The sequence below is a fragment of the Numenius arquata genome, chromosome 22, assembly GCF_964106895.1.
Source record: "Numenius arquata chromosome 22, bNumArq3.hap1.1, whole genome shotgun sequence".
Classification (NCBI taxonomy): domain Eukaryota; kingdom Metazoa; phylum Chordata; class Aves; order Charadriiformes; family Scolopacidae; genus Numenius; species Numenius arquata.
The window spans coordinates 2,313,304-2,334,870 of NC_133597.1; the positions used below are offsets into that span (position 1 = coordinate 2,313,304).

Genomic DNA, 21,567 nt, shown 5'->3' on the forward strand with positions numbered 1-21,567 from the left:
TTACCTTACTTGATAAGTTTTGATCTTTGGTTTATGTGGATGAGAAATCAGCTCTTTCTAAAAAGATAGAAAGACTTATTAATAATCACTAGTTCATTCTAATCTGTTTGTCCTGGAAGACAGCTTTATACAAACACAGAAACAAAAGACTAGGCTAGCAACAGTAAAGAGTTTGGGGTTTTTTAAAGTGCTAATATAGTACCTAGGTAGTCCAGAGTATAAAACTCATAGGAGTTACTGTGTCAGAAGGAAGGAGACTCATGTTTTGTTTCAGGTCTAGCTTTAATGCATAGAATTTGGACAAAAGAGGTATATTTGGCTCAGCTTTTTAATGAACTTTGAGAAGACGAAGTACTTAATCTGAAATGACTTAAAAGCTTAAATAAGGAGAAAGAAAAAGGGAGGCTTTTATGTCTCAAATGAGTATGTCATTTCTGAAAGTATCCTTTGAAATCTTGTTTTCCAAGTTACTTCTCAAATCACTACACTTATCAGATTTAAAATTTCAGTTCTGCTTTCTACCACTGAGTAAGTAATTGTATTAATTAGGATATGTAGTTCTTCAGAAGGACAGATGTTTAACCTTATATGGGGTAAAAACTCATCTATGTCTGCTTTGTGTCTTGTGAATTACAACTGAGATTACAAGGAGTGCCTTAATATAATACAGACCTCTTACTCTTGAATTTTCTTCTCCTGATAAACATCCGGCCAGGCCAAGCAAAACCATTATAAATCAGTAAATCTAGAGTTCAGTACTGATAATAATAAAAATCTCTAAATGGAGTTCTTTGTTTTATTGCTCAAATTTAGTTTATGAGAGCTTTTTAGGGAGTAGAGCATGTGAAACCTGCAGCCAGTTTAATAACTTTGTTACAAACTGAGTTTTATTGTTTCACTGGAAAAAAAAAACCTAGAGACAACAATGAAAAAAAGCAACTAACAAGGGACAGGTTGTAAAGATTCCTTTGGTATACTAAACTGAAATTTAGACACACATAGTTGTATTAAAATTGGTTTAGTTTAAGTAACTGAGGTCTTTTCATTATGTATCTCTATACAGAATCCAGGGCCTTTAGCAAAGTGCTGCCACAGTCCTCACTGCCATTCTGACAGCACTGTAGTCACTGCTTCTGCTGTATTTCCCTTCTCAGTCCCAAGTTCTTCCAGTTTTCAAGATTCCACACTTTCTTGTATTTGCCCTGTTCCCTATCTGCCTCCACCAGTGAGGTCAGTTTCAGTTCCTGTCTGCTCCTCCCACAAGCACACCCATGTTTTCTGTGAAAATTTTGATGTACTAAGTCATCCTACCAATATCTGAAGGGAGCCTACAGGAGAGCTGGAGAGGGACTCTTTGTCAGGAAGTGTAGTGACAGGACAAGGGGTAATGGTTTTAAATTGGAAGAGGGGAGATTTAGATTAGATATTAGGAGGAAATTCTTTCCTGTGAGGGTGGTGAAGCACTGGAACAGGTTGCCCAGGGAAGTTGTGGATGCCCCATCCCTGGAAGTGTTGAAGGCCAGGCTGGATGGGGCTTTGAGCAACCTGCTCTAGTGGAGGTGTCCCTGCCCGTGGCAGGGGGGTTGGAACTCGATGATCTTTAAGGTCCCTTCCAACTCTAACCATTCTATGATTCTATGATCCTTTTGAGATAGTTGGCAAGAAAACACACAATCCATTCTCAATGACTCTTCTATTCTGTTGTCTTGGAGAAAGTAATCAAGGCCAGCATATTGTAGCTGACTAAATTATAGATATACCCATACAAAAATAAAATGTAACATCAAGAAACAATCAGTTATACATTCAAACCCTTTAAGAGATTTATAATATCCCTGTCTAACGCCTTGTGGTTTTCAGATTGAAAATGGTCCAATAACTACATTTAGCCCACTTAAACTTCATTTAGCTTCTATGCCTATTCCTTTCTACTGTCTGGCCGGAGATTTTCAGAAACACACAGCCTACAAGATCCTCTTTCCTTCAGGAATTTGTTGAATAAAGCCAACTTTTCTGCATACTTACTCAGTTCAAACTGAGGTGCTTTTGCTATACAAGACTGGTACCACGGTATAGTTCGCAACACCCCATGAACCCTCATACACTGGACTATGGTCCTTTGAATGCTGTCCATATTGTAAACATGCACAAACCTTGAGATGCATCCATTATAAAAAGGAATCAGACTTACTGCAATCCTTTCTTCTCTCTGTTTCCTCAGGAGAGCTAGTATTTCTTCTCTTCTCCTGGCCTGAAAAGAAATATATTTACCACAATAAACTCAGAAAAATTAACTAAGACCATGTAATACTTGACATGATTATAAACTTAAAATTCCTCATTGAAGCTGAGAAATAGAGTGAACCTACAGCAGAAACAGGCATAAGAGGTTACTGGATAAAATCTTTTGATTTCTCTTTCTACCAGAGATCCAGAAAACACACCACTTGGGAGAGCAACCTTCTCTTGCTAGATGTACATGAGACTTGAAATAATCATTCTGTCTTCACATCTGAAGGAATCATTCCAAATATCAAGAAGAATATAAATACTAAAGTTACATAGTACTATTCTACAGAATCTTGAGATTATAGAATTGGGGTAATTCAGGACTCATATATACATAATGACTCGTTACAAAAACCTTTTCATCTGAGAGATGCAACCAGAGATAACTTTTGCCTTCAGGATGTATCTTTGGCTTAAGCCAGTCTCAGCTACTCTGTAGAAGCGATTTAAAACTCTGATGATTTCAAAGGTGATATAATTTAGTCCAGTTTTGAACTTTGGAACATTTAATGACTCTTTTCAATCAATAGTCCAGGTTCTTCTCTCTACAAGAAAGGAAGTACATATCCTAGAACTTGTTAAAGCTCCTCTCTTTATACAGTTGGAAGAAAAAATAATTTCCTAGGGAGAATAAATTCCTACTGAGAATTTTTTTAGTATTGTGATTATCTGACATCTAAGCACATCTGTATATTTTTGCCTTAGGGAAATGAAAGCTTTCAGCTACAGTGAGACATCACTGTTTAAGCTGAGTAAAAGCATATTAAATTGTTTTCATAAATTCCTAGCAATTTGTTATGAAACAGACATTCCAGGAAGTATTTTGGGAAAACCCTCAACCAATTGCAGAAAGGAGCACATCTCAGCATATGACTAATAAAAAAAAGAAAAGAAAAAGACTTTCTTATTTGTTCTTTTCCATCCAGAATTGGTTAAGAAAAGATGACGTAAAATTGATGGGAAACACCCCTGGTTTTTAGTGCAGCGGATTCTTTTTTCTGATGACAATTTCTTCCATGCAATTTGATTTTAGAAATGAAGCAATCTTCATAATTTAAAGTGGTTTCTTCAACAACCCTTTCCAAGTTTTAATCAGCTTTAAGCCTAATAAAAAAAAGAGCCAACTTCTTTTTTCCCCAACAAATCACAAAAAGGGAAGTAAAATACCTGAGTTGATAAAAAGAAAAGCAAAACTGAGCCACATCTTACATCACAATAGGAAACGGTATTTTTATTCAATAGTACGTGGAATTAATGTAAACACAATACCAAAGTAAGGCAAGCAGTGCATGCCCAGGAGTGGGAATCAGGTTCAACCAACAGACCAGACCATCAGGCAAGTTCGTGGTAATGAGGCAATACAAGTTCTAGTCAGGAAGGCAGTCCACAGGTCAGGCTCAGTGATGGTACCTTAGAATTTACTAACTAAAGATAGCCAAAGAAGACCAAGATCAAAAGAAAAAGTGACCAGATTGGAAAAATGTCTACCAATACAAAGATCTATTCAGACAAGCTAGCACTCCTATTTTAGATGCATTAAACTGATTACTCAGTTTGCAGTGTTTATAATTTTGAAATTTCTTTGTTAATCATAAAATATCCTATGAAGCCAGTGGGAATTAATGAATTGCAGAATAGTCCAGTGAAATAAACATCCAAAAGACAACAGCTTTTTTGCCATGTTCCTCACTACTATTTCGTATGAAATTAGCTAACTAACTAAAATAAGCATTTCTAATAAAGTAATTCACTGTCAGCTTGTGAAATAACGTTAATCCAGCTAAGCTTTCTTTCTAAAAAAACCTGTCGCTGTACCACTGTGGAAACATTCACTTCCCAGATCTACACAACACAGCTTCCAGGTTTTGCTCTCCCAGGTGACCATGTTGCAGGAACAGAATGGCTGAATCAAGTCTGAAATCTGGATTTGAACAGTAAATGACACTTATGACTGATAATAATGTTAACATTATTTGTATTTCATGCAGTGCATTAATTTTCATTTTCTGAGACTTATGTGAGGCTTACAGCATGTCTTGTAGTTGTATAAAGTAATTTACTCATTGAAATTAATCAGTCATCTTTATGGCCACCAGATGCCCAAAGCTGCAAAACCTTGCTATCATTTATTGTTACTGAATTTTAAAAATGTGAACAGAAGATTCAGGGAACTGTTTCTAGCTTCAGCCAGAATTCAGAAAGAAGACTAATTGATGATAATGGATGGGATGCATTTTGGAACTATTAATTGGAAAAGGAGGATTGCTGACTTGCAGGAAAGACTTGCAGACCTCAGCACCTTTCTGCACCTCTTGCAGATTGCTTTCATTTGGCCTGCTTCCCAAATATTGGCTAGAGGCTTTTCAGTAAAAACGTGGAACATTTTACTAAAATTAGAAAAAAAAAAAGTATAATTACAGAGTCAGGCTGAAAATGTTATTACAATATTTAATGCTAGTTGTCTTAGTTTCCATTCCTTGTGTGAATTGTATTGACGGTATATACGTGGAACGCTAATTCACCAATTAGATTAATAGGGGCTTCAGTAAAAGTTTCTATCAGTGTCTCAACAGCAAGCAAAACTGTTGTCTTCATCTTCTTTTTCTTGGCAAAGCAGCAGGAGAAACCCCAAGCTCTGTATAATTGGTCCAATCCCACTGTTTTGCAGGAGATGACCCTCAGTGATCTGGGTACCATCTCACCTATTTTGCTTCTTTTCTTGGCCAATTTAATGCTCAAGTCACTGCATAAACATGAGTACATATGCCTCATAGCATGTCAAATTTTGTTGATCATATCCACCAGTTATAGGCTACTGGAACCATTAACTGAAGTGCTGAGTGGGCAGCTTTGTGCCAGATTGCTGTTAGCTTTTGTAAAACTCCACTAAGTCAGAAGGCCCTGTACAGTCCAGAAGAATCCAACGTGAAAGGCACTACAACATCACAGTTATGCCTTCCTTTGGAAAGTCGGCATCATCTATAAACTCAGTCTTGATGTTGTTTGCTAAAATCTGGTTTGCTCTGCAGCTAAGTAGTTTCTACAAAATTTGAATCGGCTTGGTCTAACAGTTCTTGAATTATACCTCTCTAAAAACGTCACCTAAACCTGTCCCTAAGTGATAGGCTATGGCACAAGCATTTCTATGGAAGCTGATTTAATAACCGCCCACTACCAAGTTTCCCCCATCTCTCACTCAATGAACTCTTGGCACTAGCTGCTGCTGGGCACAGACTAATGGAGATCTATTAATAACTAAGACCACTAAGAAATAAACTTATGCTTTGAGCTGTGCTTCAGTGTCTCTATGCCAGGATTTTGTGTGTGAAAGTGCATGAAGCACTGGTAGATTTTTTTGCTCCCAAAATCATCCACTTTTGAATCTGGGCACTCTTACTTGGCTACTTTTAGATACTAAATCAGGACAGACATTATGTGCTTACTATGAAGAAATTAAGGCCTACTACTTTCAGCCCTGCCCCAAGCCAGCATGACCCAATTGGGAATAAGTTTAAGCTAACCATCAAGAAATGGGCTGCATCATGCAAACACACAGTGGGCCAGATGAAAGTGATTTTCATTACTATTCACCTTATCATTTCCAAAGTTCCAGTATTCCACCAAGTGACACAAGGTGAGCAGGAATATTTCTGAAAAAAGAGTCAAGATCAGTGGTTCTTACCTGCTGAAGATATTTTTCTTTTACTCTGTTTTTCTGCATGCTTTGAGCTTCCAAGAGTCTCTCTTTCTCATTGGTTTTCTCACTTTCTGAATAAGACAAACAAGAGGCAAATGACCAAGCGGTCCTACTACCACCATCCTCCACAGAGAGCAACTGAACTATGGTGTATTTTGGGGCTGTTCATAAAATTAGTGATCCCACTGTCTGGATCCCAAGACAGCAGGTATCAGCTGAAATATCTCAATCATTCACACTAGGGGCTGTAGCTCTTCTGTCATCCAGAGCTTATTGGCATTCATTCCCGAGAATTAATTCCTCCTGGAAACCTAGGCAACAAAGGTTTAGCTAGCTGGGGACACGCAGTACTTCACACTTACTTCTAGGAAGCTCTGGGCCCTGGAGCACAGTGCTTCTCTCTGGAAAGAAAAATCACATTAAGGGCACCTGGAAAGATGTGCATGGTGGGGGGGCAGTGCAGGGAGGACATGAGGCCTCAGAAAGGTTGCAGGGGGGGCGTCTGGAAGGGGTGCAGGGCTCAGGCAAAAGGGGTGGGGACCCCAGGAGAGGCGTGAGGCTCTGGAGTGGGGCACCAGGAGGAGCATGAGGCCCCAGGTAAGGTGCAGGCCCTGCAGAGAGGTGTCCGGCCCCAGAGAGCGTAAAGGCCTACGGCTACCGCCGCCTCCCGGAGCGGGGCCGGGCCTCCTCACAGGGCAGGATCCCCTTATGAGGCAGAGTCCCCTCACGGGGCGGGGTCTCCCACAGGGCAGGGCCTCGCCATAGGGCAGGGTCCCTTCCCGGGCAGGGTCCCTTCCGGGGCAGTGTCCCCTCACGTGGCAGGGCGGCAGGGCCTATACAGGATTCGAGCGGTGGCGGGAGCGTGGCTGAGGTCCAGAAAGCGCGGGCGAAGCCCACGTCGGCTGGGCTCGAGCCAGCAAAGACAAGGGTCCCATCGGGCACCATCGGGTGCTGTCCCGGCTCTGTCCCCGTGGCACGGCATGGGGCTACGTCCCGGTGTCCCATCTCCATGAGGGGGGCCCGCCCAGCTCAGCCTGCCTGCTCCTGCCCTGTGGCCACGAGGAAGCGAGAGGATGCCGTGCCGCTGACACCTCCCTGTCACGGCCACCCGCCGTGGCAGGACCCCGCGACCTCTGTGCTGGGGCCCTTCCCCTTTCCCTGCCGTCACTGGCATCTGGGTGCCAGGAGGGAGGACTGGAGCGAAGGTGCGAAGCCATCTCAGAGGGGACGCAGCAGTGCAGACACGTATGGGGAGCCTGGACCCAGCTGCACAGTAAGGGACACACTGCCTGTCACAGTAAACATGGAAGGGCCAGAATGATGACCACATTGTACATCTCATTTCAAGTGTCTTTAGGCCGTTTTCACTCAAGTCCAGCCTTGGGCCTCTCTATGAAACAGGAAGTAGCTGCCTCTACAGGCCTCAATTTTGTTTATTCAGCAAGAGTAAATGGAAGTAAATGTGAAAACAGGGGCTTTAGAGAAGTGTAAGGCTGAGACCAGCACAATCAGAACAGGAGGTGATGTCTGCAAATTTTGTGAAGGAAAAAAAACTTTCAATTTGTTCTCATGTTTATTAGTGTCCCGTTGGGACAAAACAGTTGTGAATGAAGTGTATCACACAGTAAGGTACAATTAAACTGGCTTGACAAATGCACTGATGTCTCTTGCATGTGTGACAGGCAATCCAGTACATTTCACTTGTTTTATTTCACCATCTTGCCTGTCTATTAGATGCTTCTGGAGGGAGATTAGTCTATCTGCCTTCTGTTGTCAAAATTCCTGTGCATCTGATTTCCATTGAGATACCTTCCAAACCTGTTTACCTGGCTGTGTGGCTAGTGATTGTTACTTTTGGCAATCAGCTAACTACACTGCCTAGTAACTAGGCTGCTGTGAGAGAAGTTCCTTTTCAGCTCCTACTTGGATGAAGACTGGGGTTTTGTTAAAAAAAAACGGAGCAGGTTCTAGCGCTACAAAGTATTTTCTCCGTTACTAAAATTCTTGAACGTTAAGCAAAGTAGTCAGAGTAAAAAAGATTTCTAGCATACAGTGAGTTTAATATTTAATCATTGCTCAAAACCCCCTTCACGTACTAGCTTGGTAAGTAAGACATGAAAGCTGGATGAAAATTATTTTCCTAATACCTGACAGATAAACTGAAAGGTACAACCAAAAAAATTCTTAGTCCAATCTTGGTGCATAAACAAATAAGTATAAAATAAGTCACCATGTGGCTAAGCAATTTAAACACAACAGACAGCAGTCTTGCTGCAGTAAAGTTCCCAAGACTTTTAGCACCAACGTCAAGAAATCTGAGATTTCACTTGATATTGCCCACACATACCATACACTTCTGTCAGACAGCTAAAATTCTGGAAATAAAGCTGCAGATGAATTAACATTATTAATAACTTTGCACTAGGAATAGGATGTTGTAAGGAAGTTTTGTAGTGCAGTTTTCTGTACCGAGGCTGTAGCAGGGAATCCTGTGCCTTGTTTTGATGGCAGTGAAGTTAGTGATTGTGAAGCAGTGGATACAATCAGCTAACTACACTGCCTACAAACCAAGCACTACTCTTGTGATGGTATCATGGCATTCAAACCTAGAAAAAAAAGAAAGTACTTCCAATAATTATATTAACATACTCTATCTCCTCAAATGCTCTTATAACAACAGGCAATTGACAATAATGGAAAACATTGCTTGTGTCACCCTTACTGTTATTCTGCTAAATCCAAAGTCTTTAATAAAATCACAAATTAATTGTTCCAAATAATTGAAAACTGCAGTGGATGCATCATAACCATCATTTCTGGAGTGAAAAGACAAAGCAATGAAATACTAACGGGAAATGAGAAAAGCCTTGGCATGCAGTTCTTGCCGCATGAATGCAGACTAAGCGGTAGCTGTATTGACAGCTGGATGTGCAAATGCAGCTGCAAACTTGGACCAAGACAAAATGTTCAACATGGATAACTTTCTACCTGGTTTACAGCATATCAGCTGTTAGTGTTTATGTCACAGTGATCCTACTTATCCTTGTTCTCTAGTTGAGGCATTTGAGTTAATGTCCCATAGCACCCATTTTGTGCAATTTCATTTGAAGTTTTTCAGAAGAAACTGCATGTAACTACAGCAGCAGTAAGAATGGTAGAATTTCACCAGTTCCCTGAACTTCAGAAAGCCTTTTTTTTCCAGAAAAATACAGGAATGCAGATCCTGCTGGTAGTCAGATGTCAGGCTACTCAAACCTTTTGCACTAATTTGTGGTAGCTAAAGAAATTAGCAAATCTGTTCGGCAGAACAGAACTGAATGTGTGTAAGTAGTTATAATCAATTATGCCTTGTGTCTAATACCTGTGTATGCAATTAATAATGTGATAAAAACATTTAATGTAAATTTATCAGCCATTCCTAAATCAGGAGTGAGACAGAGTCTGTGAGGTTACAAAGATAAGTTTGTCTGCAAAGTAAGCAATTTTGCTAGCTTTCACCCATAAATGCCTTATTGTTAAAATGCATACAAAGAATTCAGGACTTACCCTCAAGAAGTTTACCTTGTAATAATCCTGATAAAGACTGAATTAATAATAAAATGCTTAATAAGATTTAATGGAAAGGGAAAACCAGCTGGCTTCTTCACTCTTCATTTCCTTCCCTTTCCCATGGCGAGCGCAACAACCTATTCACTGAGCACTCAGCAGTCTTCCACTGGCAGACATGCCTCTCGAGATGGTTCCTTAGGTGGTCCCTGGTGCCCCATCTCTTCCCCTGGGACTCGTGGGTTGGAGTGTCCCCAGTCTGGGCTGTGGGTCAGCCCCATGCCTGTAACCTTTGTGTATGCTCTGTCGTCATGGTCACTCACCTGGGGCTTGTGCACGGAGACTGGACTGTTGCTTTGAAACATGCAGATGGTTCTTGCTATAGGAAGCTTTGTTTCAAAAGAGGTTTCTATGGACAAAGTCAATAGGGAGCACACATGGAGTTTCTGCCCTGCTCCTGTGGACAAATGGCTACAGGCTGTGTCACAGACGCCAAAGGGGATCCAGGCTTTAGTGTCACATGCGGCAGTTCAGGCACACGCTTCTAGGGTGATAGGTGGATATTGGGGCTTCAGCCTTGTTGTATTCATGCAAGGAGTCCAGCTGCCATAGAGGAAGCTCCAAAAAAGACAGACTAACAGCTCAAAAGAGTGAATGTCTTGTGCTCCTGCAGTGGGAAGCACATGCTGCACATCTTCACCCAACAGTGACCCACACCACCTCTCTCCCTATTTCTTGGGGGCCTAGACAGTCATTTCTGTACGCTGCTCTTGACCTGTTGAGCTCACTGCAGTCCTCACTCCCTTGCATTTCAGGTCTTGTTTCTCGAAGTAACCCTTTGCTCTTGTCTTCCTCACAGTCAGCACCAACACAACCCCATCCTGCTGCCACTTAAGTTTGGAGGGGCAGATAAGCTCGTATGGATTGGTACAATGCTGACTGTCCCAACTTTAGGCTGTCCTTTGCTCCATGGCAACCACACTGGCAACCGAGGCAGAGCAGGCGAAAAGACGTTTTGTGCTCTGCATTGCCCCTTTTTTGTGGGAAGAACTGCAAGAGAAAACCAATATGCTCCTTCCTGCCATGTTAGCAGCAGTGTGAAGGTGTGATTCTGTGACCCGCAAGCGCTGTAAGAATAAGACTTTCCAGACCATCTAGTGATTTGGGTTATCTAATTGACCTGAGATGCGTTTGAAGGGCTTGTCCTTTAGAAATTTCTGGGCAGCCAAACTTTTTTGAGAGCTACATGCATCTATAAGGCTTGTGTACATTGTGTCCAGCTGGATGGCTCAAATCTCATGTCATTTCTGAAAATCATGGCATGCACATAGAGAGGAAGAAAGAATTGATGAAAATAATCAACTCTTGATTGCATTAGCAGAAAAAATTACTGCAGTAGCTCCTAGACTGCATAGAACAAGCCCAGGTAGCTTTGCAGTCTTTCGTTTGCTATTTAGTTTTAGAACATGCTAGACCAGCACCAGTTTAAAGCTTATTTTATTGCTTAAGTTGCTGAAGACTGATGATCTTAAATTAAGTTCTAGCAATATGTGGTGCTCAAACACTTAATCTCCTCTCCAAGCAAATTTAAACTTTTCCCAATTGCTATATTGTAATATGAATTGGATAAGTATTATATGGTGCTAAACATTGCTACGTAGCCCCATGAATTGCAGAGTTCTTCTCTTCTGCAAAGCAAGATGGCAGGTCACAGAATAAGGGTAAAAGCAGGTCCTGAAATCAACTGTTATAAATGGAGTTGCGAGCCAGAACATCTTCCATAGTTGTGGAACGTACCTCCTTAGCAGTTACACCTTATCTCCTGCATCTGCCCTGTATGACACTGTTTTGTCACACCATTGTGGTTTGCCTGCTTACCTGCATAATATGGGTGTTCTCCCAAACCTTGTTGGAAAGACCTTTTACATCAGTGAGTGTTTTCCTTGGGCAGGAGGCTCTTCCTGGTCAGTACAGTTAGCATGGTCATACTGTCATGTGCTTTGCATAATAAAATTCGGTACTCATAGTAAAATCTTTAACCAGAAAAATTATTTGTAAGTACGTATCACTTAGGTTTTTACAGAACACTCATTGAGTAACTTAGTAATCAAGATGAAAACCTTAGTCAGAACATGGTTTGTTTCTGAAATACCTATTGTTAAGCCCTTTCATCAGGCCCAGAAAGCTTCTACTTACGTAAGCCGAAAGGGAAAAATTTGTGAACAATCAACATAGTAAAATTTTAGTTTGTGGCTTTGATTGGAATCAGTTTCTGTCTTGTTTCAGTCAAAAGTAACTCTTTGCATGGACACTGCACAATTTCAAAAAAGGTGCAAGTTTTTAACATCCAGAGATGAGGTTTCTTCTGCCCTCTGACATAATGGCATAGCCAATTGAGTTGGTGCTGTGTTCATGCAGCACTACCATTGTTTGTACGTTGTTGTTACATGATACTTCTGAATGCTATCAGGACAGTATATAACCTGACAAAGCAAATGCAAAGTGCTTTTCTCTAAGAAAGAAGATTGTCACCTAGGATGTTTTTCCATATGGAAATAACTCAGGCTTATTGATTTTTATATCAATAGTTATGAACTTCAGCTGCTTACCTGGAGAAATTGTCTGTCATCCATCATCCACAAAAATCAAATGGCTTGTAGAAGGAAGATTGCTACTTGCAAGCTGCACTTCCTTTTGTTAGTTCCATGTACTCAATCCTTTAAATCGAGGAAACTGCAAAATATTCTGCTGGGGTGGCTCTTGCCAGTAGCGTGTTTAGGGAAACAGTGCTCTTGGTTTGGCCTGCAGTTACTAGAGAAACTGTGTCTGACTCCCTTTGTAGTTCATGCCTAGGCTTGCCTGGTGACCCAGGAGACCCATAATTTAATCTGGCTAGGAATGCTCGTGCTGAGTTAGGGGCCTGATCTGAATCCCACTGAAGTGTTTGGACAGATTTCCATTGATTTTGGTGAGCTCTGGATCAGTCCCATGAATGTCCAGGCACTGTAACGCAGTGGTTTTTAGTAGTTTGGTTTTTTCTTTTCCTAATAAAGATTAAAAAACAGCAGCACCATTTTACAAAAGGTGCAAATGTCTACTCATTTATCTCATGCATCATGTCAGTGAGAACACTTGGCTGTTCATCACAGTTTTTGCAAAATCTGCTGGGATGCTAACAGTTTCTGTTTGGATGCAAGCGGGAATGAGTGGGAGCACAATTTGTTGCCTGTTAGTTAACAGATCTCACATCAGGATGGACTGTTCAAATTGTGGCTATGACATTTTGTTTCTTAGCTGCTTATTATCCAAATAGAGTACCCAGGGCTACATTTTCTTCAAGTCAGTGACAACTGACAGCAATATGAAGGATTTGAGTTCAGTGAATCTACCTAATTAAAAGACCCAGTTTTTCTTGTCACTGAAATGGGAAGCCAGAAATGCTCTTTGCTATTCTGGTTTCTGTGCCATTAACGGAAATACTTTTGAACTCTTGCATGATATTAAAAAGTTCTCAGAACCTTACTTCTGTATCAATGACAACCCTAATAATTAGAGTCAATTGGATGAATTGCCAAGAACATTGCTTACATTTTCCTGTGTTTGTTGTTATAAATGTGTGCAGTTTGGCCTGGGTTTTGCGTCCTAGCATCCAAGAAATAGCATCTTACTGCACGATTGATTGCACTGCTGTAATCCGGTTTCTCAGGTGAAGAGTTTGTTTACTGCTGACTTGCAGTTTATATGTTAACTATGGGAACAAGTAACTCAACAAAAAGAGGTGTTGTAAGGATTTAAACTTCTCTTCGATTGTCCTTTGTGGAATCTAGTCACTTCACTCTTTTGTCACAGAATTTCCTAACTCACAGGGCCTGTCTGGACAAGTTGAAGAAAGTAGAAAGGCAGGAGACAGTTCAAAGTTTGTCAACTGATGTGTCCCACTGATCCAAACCAGCTTGGCATCTGTTGAGGATAATTCCTGAGATTGAAGTGTGTCAGAGTCAGATCCCGCATGGAAACTATGATCACATTATTGACTCCAGGGCAGTGTTTTGCAGTGGGAATGTTATTTTAGCCTTGGTAGTTCAAGAATAAAAGGTAACCAAGGTTTATAGAAAAAAGGCATATTTTTTATTAGATTATAATATGATATTGTGAAAAAATGAGATGAAGGCAAAGAAACAAGACTAAATAGCAACTTCCTAAGTCTGGCAAGAAAGACAGCATCATCCCTAGAGAGGTCACAATCCGTATGTCTATGATCATTGATGAATTCACTCATAAAATGAGAAACAAAGCCCCATTTTTTATAATGCCCGCTTTTTACAGAGTTCAGCAATACTATGTAGCAAAATCTATATGATCAAAAGTTTCAAGTCACTTGAGAACTTTTTTTTTGTTCTTTTGACATGTCGCCATGCAACAGATGTTTAAAAACAAAAATTGATGTGGCTGTAAACACGGTCTTCAGTGTATACAGGGGAATTCAAAGAGATCAGAAAATGATCCATCAATTACCAGACATTTTTAAAGCAAGTTTGATCTCTAGAATAAAATTCAGGCCTCAGGCATGAAAATCCAGTTTGCCTGTTCAAGAATGCTCAGCTGTTGCCCAGAGCTAATTTTGGTGTACTGGATTCAGACAGTCAACAGTGGGTAAAAATCTTCACAGGCTGCACAGGAAGAGACTAACCAACTCCTAAAAAACGTTGTGTGGAAATTCTTCCTGACAATGCCTAGCAGTGGTTTTCTGTTGTCCTACGTCATTCTGCAAAAAGCATAGAAAAGGCTACCATTGCCCTCTTATGCTATATGTGAAAGGGAAAGAATGATCCATGGCTTGTGTATGGAAGAAAATCCTTATGTGCAGAGCAGTGAAGAGCGCATTATAAGGGTACTCTTGTGGTCAAAACACTGGTGTACTATTTTAAAACTCAAGTCCTGGCGCTGCTGAATGCTTTTTCTGAAGACTCATTATCTATCTCAGACTTTGATTTCTTTTTCATTTGAGTGGTTACTGAGAGGTCCCCATTAGTTAAGGAGGTATTTTGATACGTGAGAAAAAGAAAAGAGAAGACATCTTTTTTTTGTAATATATTACATATTCTGTAAAACCAGAATTTCTACTAAATGCCTTGATAAATCTTTTCTTGTGATGCAGAAGGAAACTGTAAAGAGCAAGGAACTAACTGTGTGAGCAGAGAAGAAAAGAAGTCCAGAAATAGCCAGAAATAAATAGTTTAGAGTACAGTTCTGCAAAGATGTGTACTTCTGTAAATTTGTGCCTTCATGCTTTATTTTTCTTACCCGCTGTCTTGTATCACAATCTATACACAACACTGAAACGTAAGCACTTGAATTGCTTGGCTGCAACATCTACAGTCAAATTAAGAGCCAGTTTAAATACTCAGCTCTTTTTACCTTAATTTATTCTTTTGTCTTGATGGTTCCTGATATGTGACACTGGAGGCACAACTTCCTGAGACAGCAAAGGGAAAAAAGAACACATCAGCTATTCTCTGAATGTGCCCCAGCTAATTATTGCCTGAAGTTTTAAACAATGAAGAACTCACATTTGAGAAAATGCTTGTATATGAACTCTTTAACAGAATCATTCACACTCTGTATAAAATGCCTCAAATATAAAATAAAGGTATACTAATAATGTGAACATTTATATATAACACTAGGAAGATTAATGTTATGATAAATACAGTCACGCAGTTTTCAAAATAAAGAATACCAAATGTGAGGGCTTCATAAGGAAAGTAACTATTGTGTAAGATCTGCTAGAACAGTCAAGTGCAATTTTAATAATTAATTAATAAGCCTGGCACTGTTTTTTTCTTGATGAGTATTTCACTTCAAAGTTTCACAGATGTTTATGAGATAGACTGATGGACACAACAGAATACAGTACTGAATCAATTAAATATCCCCTAAAAGAAGGAGCTGATATTGGAATAAAACCAAGGAGTTTGGAAATAGCTTTGAAACCAGCATGTTAGTTAGTCTAATTGTGCACACCTGAATATTGTTACATTCCTCAGAGCCACAGGATTAACTGTTCTATATAAATCCTAAGCAAGCTGTACTAGAGGAAGAGTGAGGGAGGATTTGGGTGTTGGGTTTTTTCCTCTTACCTAGGTTCTTGTAGTATTAGATCTGTTTCCTTGGTGACTATTTGAAGCTGTTTGTAAAGTGTATCTCAGGTTTTCAACCACTCTGGTCTGAGAAGGTAATCTTTGTGGTCTTCATTGTATGTAAAAGAACCGTGTAATTGTAAGAACTGCTGGTTGTTGGCTGTAATATATAAGTGATATATAATAAGGAGCACTATATTTTCAGCTTTTTTTTTATACTTTGCTAACTTGCTTAGTGCGAGTGCCTTCTTGTAATGCATTAAATGGGTTTTACTACCCAGAACTAAATTTATCATTTGTTTGGCAGTGAGGCTTATGCAGGTTTTGCAATATCTGTCCTTGGAACTTGATAGTACCTTAATGTTATTAAATCTCTCTAGTGTAGTGTTTCATCTGTACTGATGACTATCCAACAGCTAAAGCACTTTGTGTGCTTCAATTTAAGATGAAAGATGAAATTGCTGCCACAGTCTTCTTCATCACAAGGCTCGTGAAAAGGGAAGACAAGCTGAGCAAGCATAAAATTGAGAAATTTGCAGCTAAGCTGACAACAATACTGTTTGAAAAGTATAAGAATCACTGGTACTTGGACAATCCATCCAGAGGACAAGCCTTCAGGTAAGAGGACCCTTAGTAAAAGGGGAGGGGAAATGTATGTATGTACAAAGCACCTTGAGTAGCCCTCTGACTTCTCGAATGCAGAATTCAAGTAGTCTTAAACTGACTTGTGGAGTTGTTGTAACTGCTTTTCATTCCCTTAAAAAATTACAGATGAAGTGAGTTGCTGCATTATGTATTTAAAACAAACAAAACCTTGTTTGGGTTTATAAGTTAGCCTAACAAGCTGATTTGCTGGTTGGGGATATAAGTAAGAACTTGCATCAACAAGCAAAATGTGTTGAGAAAATAAATAGTCAACTTAAAAGTACTTCTTTATGAGCAAAACTTACAAAGTTGCAGTGAAATCTTCAATCCACCTGCATTTTGTTCTTACCTAGGTGTATAAGGATAAACAAACATCAGACAAGAGATCCCCTGTTGGAGCAAGCTTGTGTGGAGAGTAATGTGGACTTTAATAAGCTTGGTTTGCCAAAAGAGATGACACTATGGGTTGATCCATTTGAGGTGTGTTGCAGGTGAGTTGAGAAGCTGTGATTAACATGTCAAGTGCCCTGTACAAACTTGATGTGCTCCAAGCCTGTTACTGGAGTCTCAGTGTCTGAAGGTGTACTTACTAGTGTCAGCTGACTGCTAACAGATGTCCATACTGCTAGTGCAGAGATGCATTGTACAGATACAGTTACTTTCAGATATGGTGAGAAGAACAGGCCCTTCACAATTGCACACTTTGAAGGAGAGGAAAACCCACAGCTTCCTCAGCAGATCAGCTATGCTGTTGACAGAGCAGCACTAGACTATCATTCTGGCACCTCTTCAGATGAGGAGAGCTTCAACAAGGAGCCAAAAGCTATCCCTACTGTCAGCAATCCTAACAGTGTCTACCAGGTAAGCATGTAGTACTGGTATGTGGCTTTCTGTAAGAGGCATCTGCCTTCTAGGTTCCCTCATGAAGGAATGCAATAGAGTTAACAACTGATGGCCAGGCTTATCTCCCCTCTTTCCCAAACACATTTTAACTTTATCTCATTTCTTGCTGTTTAGTTCAGTGACTACTGCAAGGCACCCATACAACCCTGGTCTCAGTATCTTCATAGGAAGACCTATATGACTGGTGGCTCGTACTATGTCCAGCACAGGGGCTACAAAGTCTACAGGCCAACAGCTGCTTTCACAGGACCGCGTGTTGATAGATACCACTGGATCAATACCAAGCGGTAGATCTGTGGCTGCACCTGTTATAGGCTGTTGAAACACTGAGTTATGGTATGGGATGAAGGCTGGCACTACAAAGTTTCATAAAAACAGAAAGTGCTTACTGTCTAACCCTTATCTCTTTCTTTGTACATCTGAAACTTTGGGGTTTTATTATATAAACTTTTAAATGTTTTATTAATGTTAACATAAGATTGAAAACTAATGTGAGACTCTACTTGTAAGTTAAAAAGGAAATGCATATATCAATAAATCTACTCATGTTTTTTTTAAAAGCCATTTGATCTGCTATCAGTGCCCTGAAGGGAGTTAAAAAGCTTTTTGGTGAAAACACAAGCAAGTCAAGGAAGATAAAAACATCCTTCAAGTTGCTTTGAATAATAGTCTGCTTCCTTCTGGCAAAGGTAGCAAGGGCAGCTGCACGGTGAGCAAAACATCTACACATCACAAGCAGAATCACCTCTGTGCTCCCCCTTGAGTGAAGCTTTGGTACATGCAGCTGTGGAAGTCTGCCTTGTGGCTCCCGCTGGGCTTTTGCCTCTAGACTATAGAGAACACAGTCTCATGAGCAGGAGAGGGGTGCATATGTGGTGGTGGTGTTTTCCACAGCTGTAAGCTAACACATCACCTTGCAGAATGATGGAGCTATTATCTCTAGGATGTCTAGCCTGCCAGTTTGTGGTACTGTGGCCCAGAGGAAGCATTTCTCATAACATGGGACAACTTGAATCAAACTGTCTTCTAGCTAGTCCAGAATTCCAGACAGATGGAGAGTCCACTTTCAGTGGAAAAGGAGTCACTGGAATACTACTTGGCTTCATAACTATGCTCTGGGATAGTATTTCCAGTACTGAGTAAAAGAGGTGGTCTCAATCAGAATTAATATAACTTTGCTCTATTGACTTGCAGTATGTTTTCCTACTGACTCTGGGTGTCATCTACTCCATCACTACCTGCTGATTAAACTGTGGGGCATAAGAGTTACAGAAGTGATGTCAATAGCTTTTGTCTTGCTGGTTAATCTAGTCAAAATGCTAAACAAACTAGTTTGTCAAAATTTAATAGCTCACATAAAATACCTGTGGTTGTTACTTACTGCAGTCATTTCTTCTTCTTGTAGTCCAACTATTATTACCTAATAGGCAATGATGGCGGGGGGAGGGGAACCTGTTAATAACTTGCCCTGAATGGGAAGCACTGCTTGTCCTGTAAAAGCAGACAACTAGGAGCCTGTTCAAGACTGGAGGGCTACCTGTGAAAGTGAATCCGAAGAGAAAGAATTAAAACTGTAGTATAGATTTTTAGGAAAACCTCATAGTAGGTGTGAAAAGCTAACATGTGATGTGTCAAGCCATAGTTGCTCGATGAACTGCATCCTAGCTTACCTTTCAAATATGATGTGGATAGGAATAATCAGAAGGAGGCCAAGGGCTGTAATCAACTGTTCTCACAGTTATGTCTCAGTCATGCTTCATGCTAACTTGGTCTGTATTTCTTCAGACCAAACCCATATCAGTCGTGTACTTTTGCACATGAATTTTGCTATGAACTTGGTATTAATAGGGTTTGGTAGATCACTCATGCAAAAAGTAAAAATCCTACACTTCCTATAACTACTGATAATTGCCTTTTTAGAAGGCTTCATTTTGAAGTCTGTTTTTTATGTGTGAACACTGCAATCTGTGGGGTACTGTCTAAATAAGATGTGAGGAGAGGCTTCTTCATTACTGTAAGTCAGAAGCAGTGTTTCCAACTAATTCTTGCAGCTTTGATAGTAGAACTTGTACTCTAGCAGCTTAAGCCTTTTATTGTAACTAGTAGTATGCTTTTTTCCTAGCAAGATCAAAATAAGCTTCTGTTTATGGGGTGAAGGTGAGAACAATTGATTTGGTATCTCCGAGAGGACGGAATAGATAAATAATTTGTGAAGTTAGAACAGTCCAACCACTTCTCAGTGTTGAGTACAGCATTAGGGTTGAGGATATTCAGTGACTCATGAAGTAATTTGAATCTTGTCCCACGCATCCATGAATTCTTGTGCCAGCAGGGAGAGAAGGTTGTTAGGTGACTCTTTTCTTTTCCCACTTGCTTTTTAACTAAACCAGAGACTGTGGTGGGCAGAGAAGAGGTGATGTTTCATTGATCAGTGAATAATGAATGTTTCATGTGTTTCAGGGTTTGGCTTTTGAATTTGGGAGGAGGAAAGGCTGTCTCCCCAAGCTTAAGAGTAGGGCTAGTCTTTGACAGTGCAGGATTTGTGTTCCTCTATAAGTGGTACTACAGAGCAGCTGGAATACTGTGACTTCAGAACAAGGAAAGGTTGTCTGGGCTGAGAAGTAGATTTCAGCAGTGGAGATAACAGTGCTTGTTCTTGATGTATAACTGTGTAGATACAGTTATTTGGGTTGATTATATCTAGAGTTTTCACTGTCTCAAAGTCAGGAGAAAAGCGTAACTATCAGCTGATGTCTGCAGAGGGTTCAGAACATGTCGTGGAGTGATACATTAGTTTAAAAAAAAGTGTTTTTAACACTAAGCAGACTTATGAGTGAATCTGTATTTTGCTTCTGTTCCTAGAAACTCCGAGTTTTTGCAACAATGTTTGTCTCTTCACCACTTGGATATAGCCAGAAAAGTCAGTCACTTAAGCTGAACTCTTGTCACTTTAATTACTACGTTGTTTTCACTCCTAATCTAATGAGCATTTAGTATGAAGGAGAAAAATACACTATAGTAAAAACAAAAGTAGAGGATTTACTTTAACTTAAAGCCTGAGGATGAGTGTGGAGGACCAAGTTAGAACCAAACCACCAAGTCTTCTTTTGAGTACCATTACAACTTTCTGTCTAGGGCTATTTTCTCTTCTAATGCATCTATTTGTTTTACCAAACAATCTTTCTCCAAACTAGTTATTTCAAGGTAGTAAAAAAGCAAATCTTCGTTGCCTTCACTGTTTAAAAACTGGTGTTCGTCCTCTATGATATCCACCAGCTCTTCAGTTAACACATCCACTCTATCCTCAAGTTCTGAAGGAGACAAGTAAGTGCAAGTTTCCTCTTCAAAGCTAAAAAAAAAAAAAAAAAAGGGAAGGAATGCTTAAAATCAGACAGTAGAAATGCCACTGTTAAAGTGATATTCATAAACTCTTTGCAAGAGCAAACCAGAAAGACAAATTTCATTGAAACTTAACTTCTCTGTTACTGAGAAAGTGGTGGTGGTGTACAGAGAAGTAATCATTCTGTGACATAACCTGGCATCACATCTGATCTGTCCTTTATATAGTGTGCCTAGATGTAGATGGTTAGGTCATAATGAAGAGGTGTCATGACTTGCTTTGTGTCACACCCCCCAAATTGTTCAGTTGTTGCAGTCTAATACAACAGTTAATACCTCCTGTCAAATCATTCTTACCGTGTCTTCCATCCAAAGTTGCCCTTGTCGTAGCTGGTTGAGGCATGAAGGAAATGCTCTTTTTTCTTCACGAGCAAATTGTCACTTGGTGGTTCCTCAAATTTTGTATGGAGCAAGAGGTTGTTCTTCATGTGTTATGCAATAAGCACAGAAATGGAGAAAGCAGATCAGTGTTAATTTTAAAAGCCTTTTTATAGACCCTTTAAATATATTTTTGCATGGTACTGCTTTTCATGTTGTCTTAATGATTTGCATGGGAATCATGTGTTCCAGTTCACTTCCCTTGCCTCTTGTCCTGTCACTGGGAACTACTGAAAAGAGCATGGTTCTGTCATCTTTACACTCACCCTGCAGGTATTTATGTAAACTGACAGGATTCCCCCTGAGTCTTCTCTAGTTTAAAAAAAATCCCAGCTCTCTCAGCCTGTCATTGTAGGGGAGATACTCTAATCCTTAATCATCTTTGTGGCACTTTGTCGGACTATCTCCAATATGTCCGTTTTTCTTTTGTACTGGGGAGCCCAGAACTGGACACAGTACACTGGGTGTGGCCTCACCAGTGCTGAGTAGAATGGAACGATCACCTCCCCTGACCTTCTGGTGATAATTTGCCTAATGCAGCCCAGGATACTGCCAGTCACCTTCTCAGCA

General features: G+C 40.1%; 2 protein-coding genes across 2 annotated transcripts; one reads left to right on the forward strand and one right to left on the reverse strand.

The window, feature by feature from the left end:
- On the reverse strand, positions 1-6,931 carry HOATZ (HOATZ cilia and flagella associated protein). Its single transcript, XM_074162275.1, has 6 exons — positions 6,715-6,931; positions 5,972-6,057; positions 5,687-5,703; positions 4,984-5,032; positions 2,192-2,251; positions 1-57 (listed from the first exon to the last, which is right to left on the reverse strand). The coding sequence occupies exons 1-6, from the start codon at positions 6,929-6,931 to the stop codon at positions 1-3; spliced, it is 486 nt and encodes a 161-aa protein (XP_074018376.1).
- Positions 6,932-16,117: 9,186 nt separating this feature from the next.
- Positions 16,118-17,511, forward strand: BTG4 (BTG anti-proliferation factor 4). The gene is made up of 4 exons (XM_074162494.1): positions 16,118-16,290; positions 16,671-16,808; positions 16,983-17,178; positions 17,335-17,511. The coding sequence occupies exons 1-4, from the start codon at positions 16,118-16,120 to the stop codon at positions 17,509-17,511; spliced, it is 684 nt and encodes a 227-aa protein (XP_074018595.1).
- The last annotated feature ends 4,056 nt before the right edge of the window (positions 17,512-21,567 follow it).